This window comes from Sphaerodactylus townsendi, linkage group LG07 (genome assembly GCF_021028975.2).
Source record: "Sphaerodactylus townsendi isolate TG3544 linkage group LG07, MPM_Stown_v2.3, whole genome shotgun sequence".
In the NCBI taxonomy this organism is placed as follows: Eukaryota; Metazoa; Chordata; class Lepidosauria; order Squamata; family Sphaerodactylidae; genus Sphaerodactylus; species Sphaerodactylus townsendi.
This window is the reverse complement of record NC_059431.1, coordinates 111,164,053-111,179,420: the sequence shown is the minus strand read 5'-3', so window position 1 is coordinate 111,179,420 and position 15,368 is coordinate 111,164,053. Positions and strand designations below refer to the sequence as shown.

Below are 15,368 nucleotides of genomic sequence, written 5' to 3'. Positions count from 1 at the left end.
AGTACAGACCTTGGAGACCTTTTTTACAGACCTTTAAGTACAGATCTTGGAGACCAAGTTTTTAAGTACAGACCAAGTTTTAGACCTTGGGGAACACTTTCAAAAAGCTTACTGAAAATGTCAAGCAAGTCTACTGAGCTGCAGAAGAGGGCAATTTCTCTCAAAGACTTTGATAGCCTACTGGTGGTAGAAAGTGCCATCAAGTCACAACCAACTTATAAGCATAAGCATTTTATTGTCATTGTGCACGCACAACGAAATTTACCTCTATAGGGTTTTCATGGCAAGAGATGTTCAGAGGTGGTTTGCCATTGCTGTCCTCTGTACAGCAGGCCTGGTGGTCTCCCAACCAAATGCTAACCATGGACAATGCTGCTTGGCCTCCAAGCCTGACGAGATTGGGCTTATCTGGGCTATCCAGGTCTGGATTGATTTATAGGAGAGAGATTTAAATGTGTGTCTGTACAAGTCAAATGAAAGAGGGCTGGTGGATTTTTTTTATTTTTGAAAATAGTTTGTATTTATTTCACCTAATTAAAATTCACAATCCAATTTTCCACATTATTCACTGTACATTTACGATTGCTTTTAGGTTATCTTTCATATATACCATATAATGCAGAAACCATGTATAATACTAATCCAATATCATGATTGCTAGAGTAAAAGAGAAAAGTGAAAAAGAGGGGGAAAAGATACAAATTGAGAGTTACTAACTGTATATTAAGAATCAGACATAGCGGCATAGAAGCAGAAGGAGATGAAAGAAGAAAGTTTGATTAAAGAAGATAGAAGAGAAGACCAAGAAAAGACCTCCACTTAGCTTTCCCGTTATTGTTATTAATATTTTCCTTAATTCTTAAGCTCTTATTCATTAATTCTATGTACATTACATTGAATAATATTATTTCCTTTATACAATTTCTTCCAGTCTTATTTTCATCAAGTCAACATTGCGAATATTTATATAACCTCTTATATTCTTCCTTCAATTGTAGAAACTTCATTAAAGGTTGCCATATTTCTAGAAATTTGTCCATAGTATTATTATTAATTATATTGGATAATTTGTCATATGCCGCATATTCTAATAATTGCAATAGCCAGTCCGAGAGAGGGCTGAACTGGTGGCTTCAGGTTCATGTTAAGACGGTCAAGTGTACACTCAGATGCCAATCCAGCTGTGTTTGCTACACGATGTGCGCCAATTGCCCTGGCTAAAACCACTCCATGCACATTCTGATCCTTTCCTTGCACTCTAAAAGATGGAGGCTTAACCACCAGGCTTCTTATACCCCATTACTGTCCCAATATTGCTACTCAGAAGTATGGTAGCCACAGTAAAAGCAGCTTGGAGCACTTCACTACTTATGGGGTATAAATTCTTTGTACCATCAGTTGTTGTATCCAGGGCTGTAAATACAATCAAAGGGGAGAGCGAGCGGACTGACTCTTGTGCACTAGGGCTTTTTGGGTAGTGGTACTACTCACTGAGTAAAGGCACCATGTAGGAGGGCATCCAAGTCCAGAAGGCGGACTTGGTGGAGATGGGTGCAACCTTATAAATACTAACATTGCTGTGTTCCGCTGTAAGACCCAGAGAGAATATGGCACAATTCTTCTTGAGAATTTTTATTTATTGCACACATCTGAACAACACATATACAGAAAGACAAAGAAGAAACCCGATCTAGTTTCCCTCCCCCCACAATAGCAATGCTAAAGGGTAGAAAAGGGGGGTGGGAACATACATACACGAACCCTACGCACATATATGGTGACTTCCAGCTACCTCACTAAGGATCCAAGCATAATTCTGACTCTGTACTTACAATTAATATCTACATTTTTTCACTTGTAGTCTTTCTTATAAAGTTGTCTTAATCCAATGTGCTCTGTTCATTTCAGTCTCGAATCCTGCCGCTGTTTCTCTGTTTGAATATGTTTTCAGTTAGTAGTCCGCAAAGGATTTCCAGTCTTTCGGAAAATTGTCTGTGTTCTTGTCTCTAACAACCGCGGTCAGCCTTGCCATCTCTGCATATTCTGTGACTTTCAAGATCCAGTCTTGTTTCGTTGCAGAACACAGCACAATTCAAATGCGTTGTCAGAGCTTGTGATACCGGTTTGCTTATTTGTGACTGAAGACTACCTGATTATTTTAAAGTGGTACAACTTTCATAAGAATATGTTCAGATATGGGTGCAGTTCTATTGCATGTTGCTGTCACTACTACCAGGCCGATTTGGAAATCTTCTTGTCCACTGGTGTTTGTATTCCCTTCTTGGTTGTAGATTCTGCTTACTGAATATTCGAAGAACTCAGTCGCATGAAGCTGTGGTCTGACTGACTGTCCCAACCAATGGTTCGAAACCAAAGTACTGTAACCCATGAATTAGTAACAACTAGTTCTATGCAAAAGAGGAGGGCAAGGCCCTTCCTTTAGCAATATCTTTCCTTTGTGCCACATATCTGCTTTGGGGGCACTGAGAAGGAAGTGAGGGAATGAACTGATGGATAAAACGCCTCAGCAAGGCTGTCCTGAGCAAACAACACCCAATTCTCCTCAGTATAAACTTTATTCCATCCACCATGACACACATGAAAGCACCGAGATTGAATTTGACATCTAATTCAACTAACTGGAAGTCCAAAAGTGAATTTTCTTAAGCAGTAGGTCCTCTGGGCTACCCAACCTTGGAACAGGTTCTGGCCCAAATGTCCATTTCTGAAGGAAATCCACATGCGTTTGTGCTCAGTCAGTTAAAATCTCAAGTGAACCGGATGAGGTGCGTTGCTTGTATGCTATGATGCTGCCAAGGGTAAGGGGGGGAAAAAAAAGAAAGAACATAGAATGAATTTGAACTTGAAAGGCAAAGCAGACAAACACCTTATTTTTAAATGAACATGTTCCTTAACTGAGACTGACCAGTATGCAATTGTTGGACGGCAAAATTGTATCTGCAGAAGTAGCAATATGAGGAGCTGATGTCTCAGAAACCCGTGAAGGTTAAACGTTGGCTGCCTCTTGGCCTACTGATCCCCAACTCCAACCCCAAAGCTACACTGTAATCTATGTTTTTATTCAACAACAACCACCACCTTTATTTGGCATTTAAAAATAGGTTCTAAAGCATTGCCAGACATTTTTGAAATACAAATCAAGAGTACATTCAAAGCGCAAACAGGAAGACTGTATATAGCAGTATACATTACTTAGAAAGTTCTGTCACTTGTAAAAGAAATTTTGCTACTTTTTCCAAGAGCATGACATCTGTGTTGTTTAACAGAAGCTCCACAACAGAACAGTCAGAGTCACTTTCAGATTTGTCTAGGGCCAGCCTGGGAGAGAAATTCCTAATGCCCACATATCTCGGACAGTCAAGAATAATGTGAGCAAGAGTCTCCACTTGATTTTTACAGAGTGGACAAACCCGATCCTGGAGAGGGATGGATAAGTAACGACCCTTGTAATGGCTGATGGGAAGGTATTGGATCTGGCCCTTGTGATAATCCATCTCTGTTGGGGTTCAGTTAATAATTCAAGATATTTGGCTATGTGCCCCTGCTCCGGTATTATTCCGATAGAGAGGGGTGAGCATGATTTATTTGCTTGCCCCAACAGGATATGATATTCCTGTTCTAGAAGTCTACTTTTTAAGGTTTGGAAAATCTCTCATCATCTCGTAATCTATGTTTAGATTAACATTTTAAGAGAGTACCAAAGCAGACTTGTAAATAAGCCCGTGCCTGGTTGTATCAATTAATTGTTAATTGGTCTCCTTGGTTGCTTTGCTAGGCATTAAGCCCCTGGGATTTTATATTGTGATTATTGTTTTTAACATGCAGGTTGTTATCATAAGCTGCCCTGAGCTTGCTTGCTGGAAAGGGCAGACTAAAAGTCTAATACATGAAATGAAAGCACATGGGCAAATAATTTGATTTGTGAGCTCCAGGGTTGTAGGCCAAAATCTCCAGAACAGCCAATCTCCAAGGACAGTCCTAATAAAGGCCAAAGGATGGTGTGAATGCAAGCAACTTGAATTATAATACTGAATAACTGTTGTCATTTTGTGGAACCTACAGAGATGTACGTGGAGGCATCCAAAACCTTTGCTGTGCCAAGGTTTACTGATGCACTTAATATCTTGGGGAATCCATGATAAACAATGGAACCTCGGTTTTCATTGCCTTCGGTTTTCATTGCCTTCGGTTTTCATCGATATTTTTCAGTGAAAAATTTGTCTCGGTTTTCATTGATTTGCAGTAAGGTGCAGGGGTTTGGGGAGAAAAATCACCCGAACAAAGCTGCTGCAAGCCGTGTCTGCAACTTGTTTAATGACGATGTCTTGCCCCATTTCAGACAAATCTTAAAGAGGCGTCAGAAACAGACCTCTTTGGACAGCTTTCTGGTGCGACATTGGTCCACTGGCTCTGAAGCTGGTCCTAGTGTTATTGCTTGTTACTGTTTTCTGCATTAAACACTATGTTTATTCACCAAAAATGTGTTTTTGGTATGTTTTTTGGAGTGCCTAGAACAGATTAATTGGATTTACATTGATTCCTGTGGAAAATTTTGCCTCAGTTTTCATTGGTTTCGGTTTTCATCGATTCTTTTCGGACGGATTGCCAATGAAAACCGAGGTTCCACTGTACTCTTAACTGTCTTATGGCATTAAGGGCTGAAAGTGGCCCAATCCAGCTGTCTGGGAGTTCACAGTGTGCTGGATTAATAATAACTTCCTCTCTTGTGGGCGTTTGGCAAGAAGTAGTCGTAGGGTCTGGTGGATAGGTACACGTGTACACTGAGAGACGACCATTTCAAGTACCTGAGCCCTATATGCAGATAGCATATAGAATGGGAGATAGCAGTAGATAGCAGTAGAATGGGAGTGAACACTTGGGGCCCACATGTGCTCAAGGAGGGTGGCTTGCCATTTGATAGTGAAAACAAAACCACAGTGCTATGTCCACAAACTGTGTGTGGGTGTGTTGCCTCTGTCCCCATGTTCAGGGACACTTCCTAAATGGGGGTGGAACTTATACAGTACACCTCGACAGCCAGCATGGTGTTGTGGTTAAGAGCAGGTGCACTGTCATCTGGAGAACTGGAGAACTTGAGCTGTGGAGGCTTAGCTGGTGAACTAGATCAGCTTGTGCACTCCCACACATGCCAGCTGGGTGATCTTGGGCTAGTCTCAGTTCTTTGGAGCTCTCTCAGCCACACCTACCTCACAGGGTGTTTCTTGTGAGAGGGGAAGGGTAAGGAGTTTGTTAGCCCCTTTGAGTCTCCTTACAGGAGAGAAAGGGGGGGATATAAATCCAACTCTTCTTCTTGTGCACATGCATGTGCTCTGCCCATCTTTGGGCAAATGTGCTTGATAGGGGTTAGGAATAGCTTGTTGGGTTTCAGGTGGCAGTCTGGCCAAAGTTTCCTGCCCGTGAAGGCTCAGTTCATGTGTCTCTCCAATGTACAGGACTAGAATCTCAGAGTAATAGTTTCCCCTTATTCTTGCTTACCTGATAGGGATGAGGCTTAAGCAGCTTATGCCACTGGACAAGAGGAAGCTGAACCCACCAAACCAGTCCAATGTGCTTTGATAGATTTTATTAAAGACGGTTGATGTCACAACTCCCGTCACCACGAGTGCCAGCTGCAGTAGAACAAACACTTTTCCTAGAAACAAGAAAGGAGGGGAAAATATTGTAAAACAAACCTTAGAACTACCATTAACCACTTATTGCCTTAAGCTCTGATTGGTTGAAATGACCAAGGGTCATAGGAAGAGACTGAGTGCTTGTTAAAAGCAAGCAAAAGAGCCTCTAGATCAGTGATGGCGAACCTGGTTGAGACCGAGTGCCCAAATTGCAACCCAAACCCCACTTATTTATCACAAAGTGCCAACCCGACAATTTAACCTGAATGCTGATGTTTTAGTTTAGAAAAAACCGGTTGGCTTCCTCTTCCTCTGCCCCACAAGCTTGAGCAGGGGCCAGCCCGCTCTAGCCTCCAGCAAGTCCCGTGCACACTGCTCTGGCCCTCTGTAGCATTTCTGCCCCCTCTGCATGCCCCCCCTCAGGCAGCAGCCACCCAGAGCACAGGCACCAGGTCCGCCAGCCGAGTCCTCCCTGCTCGCTGTGGTGCGCGCACATCGTGCTCATTGGCCCAGGCCAGCCTAGATGTGTGTGTGTGTGGGGGGGACTTTCCGCCCCCCACATGACGAACTCTGTGTGCGCGTGCCCACAGAGAGGGCTCCGAGTGCCACCCCTGGCACCCATGCCATAGGTTCGCCATCGCTGCTCTAGATAATCAGGTGGCCTCTTCTCTCGGCCCTATTTTGAATTGTGGAAAGTGCTCCTATAAATATTTGAGATTTTATTGCCTCCGTTACGTAGAGCTGGGAGGAATTCTGGATTTACTGCCGCACAAAAATAGTAGTGTCTACTAAAATTTCCAACAAATTTATGCAATTAGCGCTGAAGCAATTACTTATCTTGTTTTGGGTTTAGTCATTCTGTAAACTGTAAACTTGGGGGAGTCACTGAGGTCCATATATTTCATTACTGTAATTAGCACAGTTAACAAAAAAGTACTGGAAAGCCCTTGCTGCATTTCACCTGATGAGCATGGCGAAGAAGTATCACAGCTCAGGAGCTGAAAGCTTATCATAAAAGCAACAGAATCACCTGTAACTTTAAGACAGAAATGCTAATTGTAAAATCAGGCTGCTGATATTGTATGGGGAAGCAGTGAGGTTCATATTATGTGCCCTTGAAAAAAGGATGATTTCTGCTTTGATTGTTTGCTATAGCAAACAAAAGTGCACCACTAGAACAACGGTCTGCTACTAGGAACTAATGTGGTGTTTAATATATGTAAATTTAATGAATGTGAACCACAATACAGACCTCTTGAAATTATAAGTGTATCTCCATCTATGAATGTTATACTGAACGAAATTAACACAACAAAAAGAAACCACATAAGGACAATGCATTCATTATACCAGTGATGGCGAACCTTTTCGAGACTGAGTGCCCAAATTGCAACCCAAAACCCACTTATTTATTGCAAAGAGCCAACACGGCAATTTAACCTGAATATTGAGGTTTTAGTTTAGAAAAAACAGTTGGTTCCGAGGCGCACGTTACTCGGGAGTAAGCTTGGTGAAGCAACCATGCAACGCTTCAAATGGGTGAATCATGACCCTAGGAGAGTTTACTCAGAAGCAAGCCCCATTGCCAGCAACCGAGCTTACTCCCAGGTCATGCCCAGGCCAGCCTGGGTGTGTGTGGGGGGGGGAATTTTCCACCCCCCCACACATGATGAACTCTGTGCACGCGTGCCCACAGAAAGGGCTCTGAGTGCCACCTCTGGCACCCTTGCCATAGGTTCGTCACCGTTGCGTTATACTGTAGATTGAATTATTAGCAGCAGTTTAATTCTATCATATTTTGTAGACTTCTTTTGGAGGGGGGAAGGAGTTGAAAGGTGGTGTGGAAAGGCTTATGCAAAGAATAATAATGACATCAAAACTCATGCCAGAGAGTGGTGATTGTATGAACCAGGTCTAGGAGGTTTACTCTTTGGAGCATCTGTACAAGTAAGTCAGGAATTAAACCAAAATTAGCCAAACCGTCTCTTGTGTTGCTTGTTGTAGGGTTCCACAGACTGAAAGGATAGAAAGGAGTCTACAAAAAAGGACTCATTCTGAACTCCTCTCTCTCTCTCTCTCTCTCTCTCTCTCTCTCTCTCTCTCTCCTTTTTTTTTTAACAACAAAGAACCTTTATTGGCATAACAACATTATATACACAGATCCACTTAACCAAGTAGAGGGAAACTAAAATAAATGTACAGGTAGAGAAGGCTGATGTTCAGGATTTGCTCCTAAAGCGCTGTTTTATATACAAATCCAAAAATTTGGTGACTGCATCGTTTGCATCACTACTGGGGCTGTCCAACAGAAAGGTAATCTTTTGCAAGTCAGATGCATACTCTTTTTTGAGTAGCAGAGGTGACAAGTATATGACTCTGGGTCCTGTGTAAAATGGACAATAAAGTAAAATATGGTCTATAGAGTCAACACAATTCCCGTTGCATATGCATAGCCTTTGGCGGTAAGGAGTTTTAGTAAATCTCCCTGTTGATACCCTTAAAAACAGCCACTTACTTACCATAAGAGGAACCTTCTACATGTTTGGATAACGCAGATCTGATGGTTGGCAATGGGATGAGGGCAAACAGCATAACTCCTCGAGCTGCAACAAAGGATAACAGATTCTATTCACCAACCGTCCACTGTAATGTGTGACTGAAAGCGTAAGCTATATATTTGAGGCCCCCACATCAAATCTTGATACTGCTGGGAACTTGGGAGACTTCAGACAAGTGGCTCTTACTGAGGGGCAGACTGGGAATTTCAAATGAAATTGGATTTATACCCCACTTTTCTCAACAGTAAGGAGTCCTAAAGTGGCTTACAAACACTTTCCCTTCCTCTCCCTAGAACAGACACCTTGTGAGGTACACGAGGCTGAGAGAGTTCTGAGAGAACTATGACTAGCCCAAGGTCACCTAGCAGGCTTTATGCGTAGGAGCAGGGAAACAAATCCAATTCACCAGGTAAGAGTCTGCTACTCATGTGGAGGAGAAGAAGAAGAGTTTGGATTTATATTCCCCCTTTCTCTCCTGTAGGTAGACTCAAAGGGGCTGACAACCTCCTTGCCCTTCCCCCCTCACAACAAACACCCTGTGAGATAGGTGGGGCTGAGAGAGCTCCAAAAAGCTGTGACTAGCCCAAGGTCACCCAGCTGGCGTGTGTGGGAGTGCACAGGCTAATCTGAATTCCCCAGATAAGCCTCCACAGCTCAAGTGGCAGAGTGGGGAATCAAACCTGGTTACTCCAGCTTAGAATGCACCTGCTCTTAACTACTACGCCACTGCTGCTCATGGAGTGGGGAATCATACCTGGTTCTCCAGATTAGAGTCTATGCTCTTAACCACTACATCATGCTGACTCTCAATGGCCCACGAACAAACCAAGTGGAGCAGTCTCTACAGTACTGAGTTGAGTTACACAGGTAACACAGGTACTGAGTTACACAGGTAAGCTGGCACTGATTGTTGTTGGCATTTGGCTCTGGTTGCTCTGGGCAACTCATAGTCCTCTTGGATAAGTTATATGCTGCTCCTGCTGTCTGCTTCTCCTTCACACCCGTAACATCAAGATGGCATTAATTACTAAACGCTGATTTGTAGGTATTGCACCTCCTGCCGAAAAATGTTTCATATGGTTCCATGGTGCAGATGTAGCTACGTAAAGAGGCTCTGTTGGCACCCTTTGCTGCATTGCAAATGCTGCAAATGCTGCATTTGCAATGTGAGGTCACTTCCTGGAAAAATGCAAGTGATGTCACTACCTCTAGGAACTCCTAGAACAGGGGTCTGCAACCTGTGGCTCTCCAGATGTTCATGGACTACAATTCCCATCAGCCCCTGCCAGCATGGCCAAGTGGCCATGCTGGCAGGGGTTGGTGGGATTTGCAGTCCATGAACATCTGGAGAGCAGCAGGTTGCAGACCCCTGTCCTAGAAACAATGAAGTTGCCAATTCCTGGAGCAATGAGACATCTAATTTTTCTGAGAAGTGGAGTCTGGTGTAGATGACACCTGTACCCCCCACCTGCTCCTCAAGCACAGCCTGGTAACCCTAGCTTTCAGTCTTCCTTCTCTGTATGGAGATCTTGTCGGCAAGTGAAGACCCATACGAAGCCTTGGTTGCCGGTTCTTTTCCTTGTATAAACTACCTTAAGTTGAGTAAACAAACAACAAACTAGTCATGTGGCTATATGCAAGTTTCAGAATGAAGCCAATGACCCCTTCCGCACATGCAGAATAATACACTTTCAATCCACTTTCAACGCACTTTGTGGCTGGATTTTACGGTGCGGAATAGCAAAATCCACTCTCAAACCATTGTGGAAGTGAATTGAAAGTGCATTATTCTGCAGCTGCGGAAGGGGCCAAAGACAGCATCATATGGTGATGTGCAGACCCCAGAACAGTGGGTGGGACAGTCTGAAGCTCCCTTGTCTTGTGTTGTTGGTGTTGCAAACAATAAAGAGCCAGTGTAGGTCTGGGAGGTTAAAACTCCTATTTTATGTGTTGATACCAATTCTTGTTTTGTTCCCTGGCAATCGCAAAGACGTTGTCATGTGGAAATGGAGTCTTAGAACTTCACCCTGCCTGCCTTGCCTTATTTTTTTTCACCTCTGGCTCCTGCACTTTTGACTAGGGGCGGTGATTCGGTTATAAGGGCTTTTTTCAGGTTTTTGTTTTACTGAAAGAAACCGTCAGGTTATTCGGCAGAGCCGAATAAGCCTGTTGCCGAATAAGCCAAATAAGATTTGGCTTTTTCCGTTCTTGGAGCAGCTCCCTCCCTTGCCAGGGTTTCCCAAGTCCACTAAACAGTGGCGGAGCAGAGGAGACCTGGAAATGAATGCTACTCTTCAGCATTCAGTTCAAATGCTTCTCTACCCTTGCCAGCTTGTGGTCTTGGGAAACCTGGTGGGGGTCATGGGGGGTGGGGGAGAACTGAATACTCAGCTCGGTGTGGCCAAGTTGAGCATTCAGTTCTCCCCATCACCACTGCTTCACAAGTTCTCATGGACCTGAGAAGTGGCAGAGGAGGAAGAGAACTCCCAGTTGGGCTCTCCCAGCCATGGTTTCTCCATGTGGACTTGAGAAGCCGTGGCAGGGAAAACCAGTAAATTTCAGGTTTGGGTTTTTAAAAACCAAAAAAAGGGTAAAACTGTAAAGCCAATGGGTATCAGCTTTTTTGGCTTTACCGAAAAATTCTGAGTTTTTAAAACCTGATCTTGAAATTTAACAAAAAAAAGATTGTGCTCACCCCTACTTTGGACAACTTTCTTTGACTCTTGGCCCCCTGAGCTTGCCTTGCTTCTTATCTCTGGACCTTGAACTTTGGAGGGCTTGCTCAGATCTTCTTACCATGTGCCCCTGCCCCTGTATTTTGGCAGGGGTGGGTGCCACAATGAGAGCCTCCCCGTGACCTCAGTGCCAGGGCAGGTGCTGTTCCTTGAGGACCAGCGTGATGTGCAACTGGCCAGATGTACCAGCAACCACTAGTGGGGGTTTCAAGGCCAGATACATTCAGAGGTGGTCTACCATTGCCCTCCTCTGACATGACCTGGTATTCCTTGGAGAGCTCTCATCCAAATACTTGCTAGTATTGACCCTGCTTAGCTTCTGAGGTCTGATAAGATAAGGCTAGCCTGGACTATCCAGGTTAGGGGTCTTTGTCCTCACCCAATACATGCTATCCATCAGTCCTACAGGAAAATCCCTATTCTATCATGTGAGTTTGCTGGGGGACTTTGTGTCAATCACACTGTCAGAGGGTTCCCATGAGGATAAAATGAATGAGAGGAGAGTGAGGTAAGCCACTTTGGATTGCCAACAATGGCAAAGTATAAATGAAGCAAATAATATAAAGAATTCCTTGATGGACACCCATTAAAAACACATATTTAGGGTCGCCTCTGATGAGATGGTGGCCTTGCGCATGGTGGATTCTCTGTAATGGTTGTTTGTTACATGCTAACTATCCCTTATGTTGAAAAGGTGTCAAATGATGCCCATGTAGAGTTGCCAACTTCCAGGTGTTGGCTGGAGATCTCCTGGAATTACAACTGATCTGCAGGTAACAGAGATCAAGTCACCTGCAGAAGATGGCTGCTGTGGAAGGTGGACTCTGTGGCATTATTCCCTGCTGAAGCTCCTCCCCTCCTCAAACCCACCCTCCCCAGGCTCCATCCCCCCCACAATCCCCCCTCCATCCCCCCCAATATTCAGGTATTCCCCAACCTGTAGCTAGAATCCCTTTGCATGTGTGAAGAAGAAGAAGAGTTGGATTTATAACCCCCTTTCTCTCCTGCAGGAGACTCAAAGGGGCTTACAATCTCCTTGCCCTTCCCCCCTCACAAGAAACACCCCGAGGGAAGGTAGGAAGGGCTGAGAGAGCTCAGGAGAACTGTGACTAGCCCAAGGTCACCCAGCTGGCGTGTGTGGGAGTGCACAGGCTAATCTGAATTCCCCAGATAAGCCTCCACAGCTCAAGCGGCAGAGCGGGGATTCAAACCCAGTTCCTCCAGATTAGAGTACACCTGCTCTTAACCACTATGCCACTGCTGGCATTTGACAACGTCTTGGATCAAAGTGCTGCTTGTTTTTTAAGCTGAGTAGTTTCATCCCTGATGCTGCATTTTTAAACAGAAACATTCTTTGTAAATGAAATTACACTGTCATTTGCCATCTGCAATTTTTGCAAACTTGCCTACTGCTGCTAAATTACCCCTAACTGAGACACCTTTCTATTCAGGGAACAATAGTCCATTGATTGCAGTCAAACAGTTGAGCAATAAAATGGGATCAATGCAGGTTAAGTAAGCATAGGTATAAAAAGAAAGTTCCTTTAGGTATTAAGCACCACTTTTGGAAAGGTTATTAATAGTCTTTTCCTGGTGTAGCAGAGAATGGCTGAGTAGGCGCACAGTTTGGTGTGACTGGAAGGAAACGGGTTTGGCTCGAAAGGCAAAGAATTGAGTGGAGCACGCTCTTTGAGAGATGTCCAGAGGTGGTTTGTCATTAACTGCCTCTGCATAATGACCCTGCAATTTCAAATACTAATCATGGCTGACCCTGCTTACCTTCTGAGGTCTGACGGGATCGGGCTATCCTTAGCTATCCACGTCAGGGCAGAATCTTAGCTTGCTTTATGTCATCTTGACGAGAGGATGCATGTCCCTGGTTTTAGAGGGCTTGTGAAGCTAAGCACCCCAAATGCTCAGGAACCCATCCAGAGGTGGGAACCCACAGGTTCTCACCAGTTCCCGAGAGTGGGTTACTAATTATTTGTGTGTGCCGAGAGGGGGTTACTAATTGGGTCCACTTTTCCATCGCCATGCCCTTGCCTCCCCAAGAGGCATACTGCCTTTGAACACGAAGGTTCCGTATAGCAATTGCGACTAATAATGTAACTCCCTGGACTGGGTTAATCCCTTCCAGGTACTGCAATTCATGGATTCTCAGCCTTTCGTGCCTTTTATCTCACCAGCCTCTATCAAAGAACCTGTGTGTTTCACCATTGCTGTGTTCAGATTTGTGAGTTGGGGCATTTTCTATAATGTGATGATGATTTAGAAATGACCTGGTGCAAAAAAAATTTTTTGGGTTGTGGTGGGGTTGCTGCCCATTGGGGGGGGCATCCAACTCAGGGTTTGCCCAGGGGTCAGGTTTGCCTAGGTATGCCTCTGCCCCCTTTGCTGAGGGGGGGGGGTGGCTGGCGAGGGAACCTGTTACTAAAATTTTTGGATCCCACCCCTGAACCCATCGTAAGACGTCCTCAGTTTTCCAATGGAAGATCAGGACAGGCAGGCTATAAACAAACGCTTATGGAGTGAGAGGAGGACGAGAGCTCTGACTTACCAATGTAAAACAGGTACGTCCACCGCACGAAGGCCATGATGAAGATGCCAGCAGCAAAGGACACGATCCCGATCATGATCATTGAGGTGTCCCTTAAAAACTTGGAGAACACAAAGACGCCCAGGAAGCTGGTGATAAAGATCACGTAGCCAGCAGCATAGGAATAGCCAATATATTCTGGTCCCCAGCTGAGGGGCTCTTTGAGCAAAAAGAGCGGCAACACATCGATGGCTCCGGCCACCGCTAAGTCGTACATGATGGCCCCTACAAACAGCATGGCGACGATGAGCTTGGAAGGTACCAGAGTGTGCTGATGCTCAGTTTTTTGGAAGGCCAAATCTCCTTCGTCATCAGCCAGCTTGCTGTTGGGGTGGTCGATGTCCCTGGAAGCAGGTGGGCAAGAACCAGCGGGCTTGGGGACTTTCAGGACAAATAGACTGTAGAAAAGACAAAAAGCATATAAGGCAATGCTGGAAGAAACCAGCACTGTGCCCTGCTGGTACCCAAGGTGGAAAGTGACAAAGAGGTGCCCAGATGCTACGCTCCCCAGGAAGCCAGCTAAGCCATAGATGAGCTCAATAATGATGAGACGCAGCGATCTCCTGCTCTCTGAGGAGTGCTGAGATCCCACAGCCATGACGCTGGCCCAGTAGGTGGTGAACCCTCCGCTCAGACCATGCAAGACGGTGGCCCCGAACATCACTTCGATCGGCCACGGCACCAGGATCACCAGGAGCAGAAGGGTCCGGGAGAGTAAATAGCCAAGGAGGGGCACGCAAATGGAGATCTTCCTGTTCTTCTCATCGCCCAGCCGAGCCAGAGCGTAAGCCGACAGCAGCGGGGTCAGGCCTTGGAGGAGGTTGTAGATGATGTAGAAGTTGGAGATGGCTTTCTGTTGGGCGTTTTCGCTGTTGGTTTCAGAGGCAGCGGCAGTGTGGTTGTAGTAGTTCTTCGCGACCAGCAACAGCCCGGTGTCGTAGAAAGAACTAGCAAGCTGGGCCGCAGCAACCACGGGCTCTATCCAGGTTCTCACCTCCATCGTTTCCAACCTTGCTAGCGAGGAGCTGGCGTTTGTTCAGCCGCTTGGTCAGGCCAGGAAGGGAGGCTGTTGGTTAAGGCCAGGCTTTGTTTATTTCAGTCATAAAATCTAGACTGGCTTCATTCAATGCACAAGCAAAGTCTGCTTTGCTTCCTTTGAACAAGTGGAAGGGCCATTCGCTGAAACCTCTCTGTCTCCTTCGCCTTCGAAGGCTGCTTTTCTGTCTGTGCCTGAAGCCACACCTAGGTGTTATTGCTCTTCCTGGTTTGCCTTTCAGAAGTCACGTGGCCTTGATGGGGGAATTTCCCAACCTCATTTTTTTAGGAATTGAAAGTAGTCTGGTCAGTTTTCCCCCAGTTAGTTATGCACCAAGTCCGGAGAGGTTCCCCTGGGGGGCCTGCCCTGGGTTGTGTGGGTGAGACAACGCTGCCTGGTACAAGATTGAACCAGAGCAGAAAAGAATCAGCCAGAGTGGGTGGGCTTGGGCAATTCTGAGGTTGCAGTGCATTGTTTGCAACTCATGTCTGCATATGAGGAGAAGAGGTCAAGGAAAATAAGGAAATAGCAGTCCCTTGGAGAAGAAGAAGAAGAAGAAGAAGAGTTTGGATTTATATCCCCCCTTTCTCTCCTGCAGGAGACTCAAAGGGGCTTACAACCTCCTTGCCCTTCCCCCCTCACAACAAACACCCTGTGAGGTAGGTGGGGCTGAGAGAGCTCTAAAGAACTGTGACTAGCCCAAGATCACCCAGCTGGCATGTGTGGGAGTGCACAAGCTAATCTAGTTCACCAGATAAATTCTCCAGTTCTCCAGTTTAGAGTGCACCT

The 15,368-nt window shown here is 45.3% G+C and overlaps 1 protein-coding gene across 1 annotated transcript; it reads right to left on the bottom strand.

Annotated features, from left to right (window-relative positions):
* Positions 1-1,631: 1,631 nt before the first annotated feature.
* SLC46A2 (solute carrier family 46 member 2) lies at positions 1,632-14,796 on the bottom strand. Its single transcript, XM_048504239.1, has 4 exons — positions 13,505-14,796; positions 8,174-8,257; positions 5,518-5,674; positions 1,632-2,810 (listed from the first exon to the last, which is right to left on the bottom strand). Exons 1-4 carry the CDS (start codon positions 14,541-14,543, stop codon positions 2,753-2,755), a joined length of 1,338 nt encoding a protein of 445 aa, XP_048360196.1. The 5' UTR covers positions 14,544-14,796; the 3' UTR covers positions 1,632-2,752.
* Between the last annotated feature and the right edge of the window lie 572 nt (positions 14,797-15,368).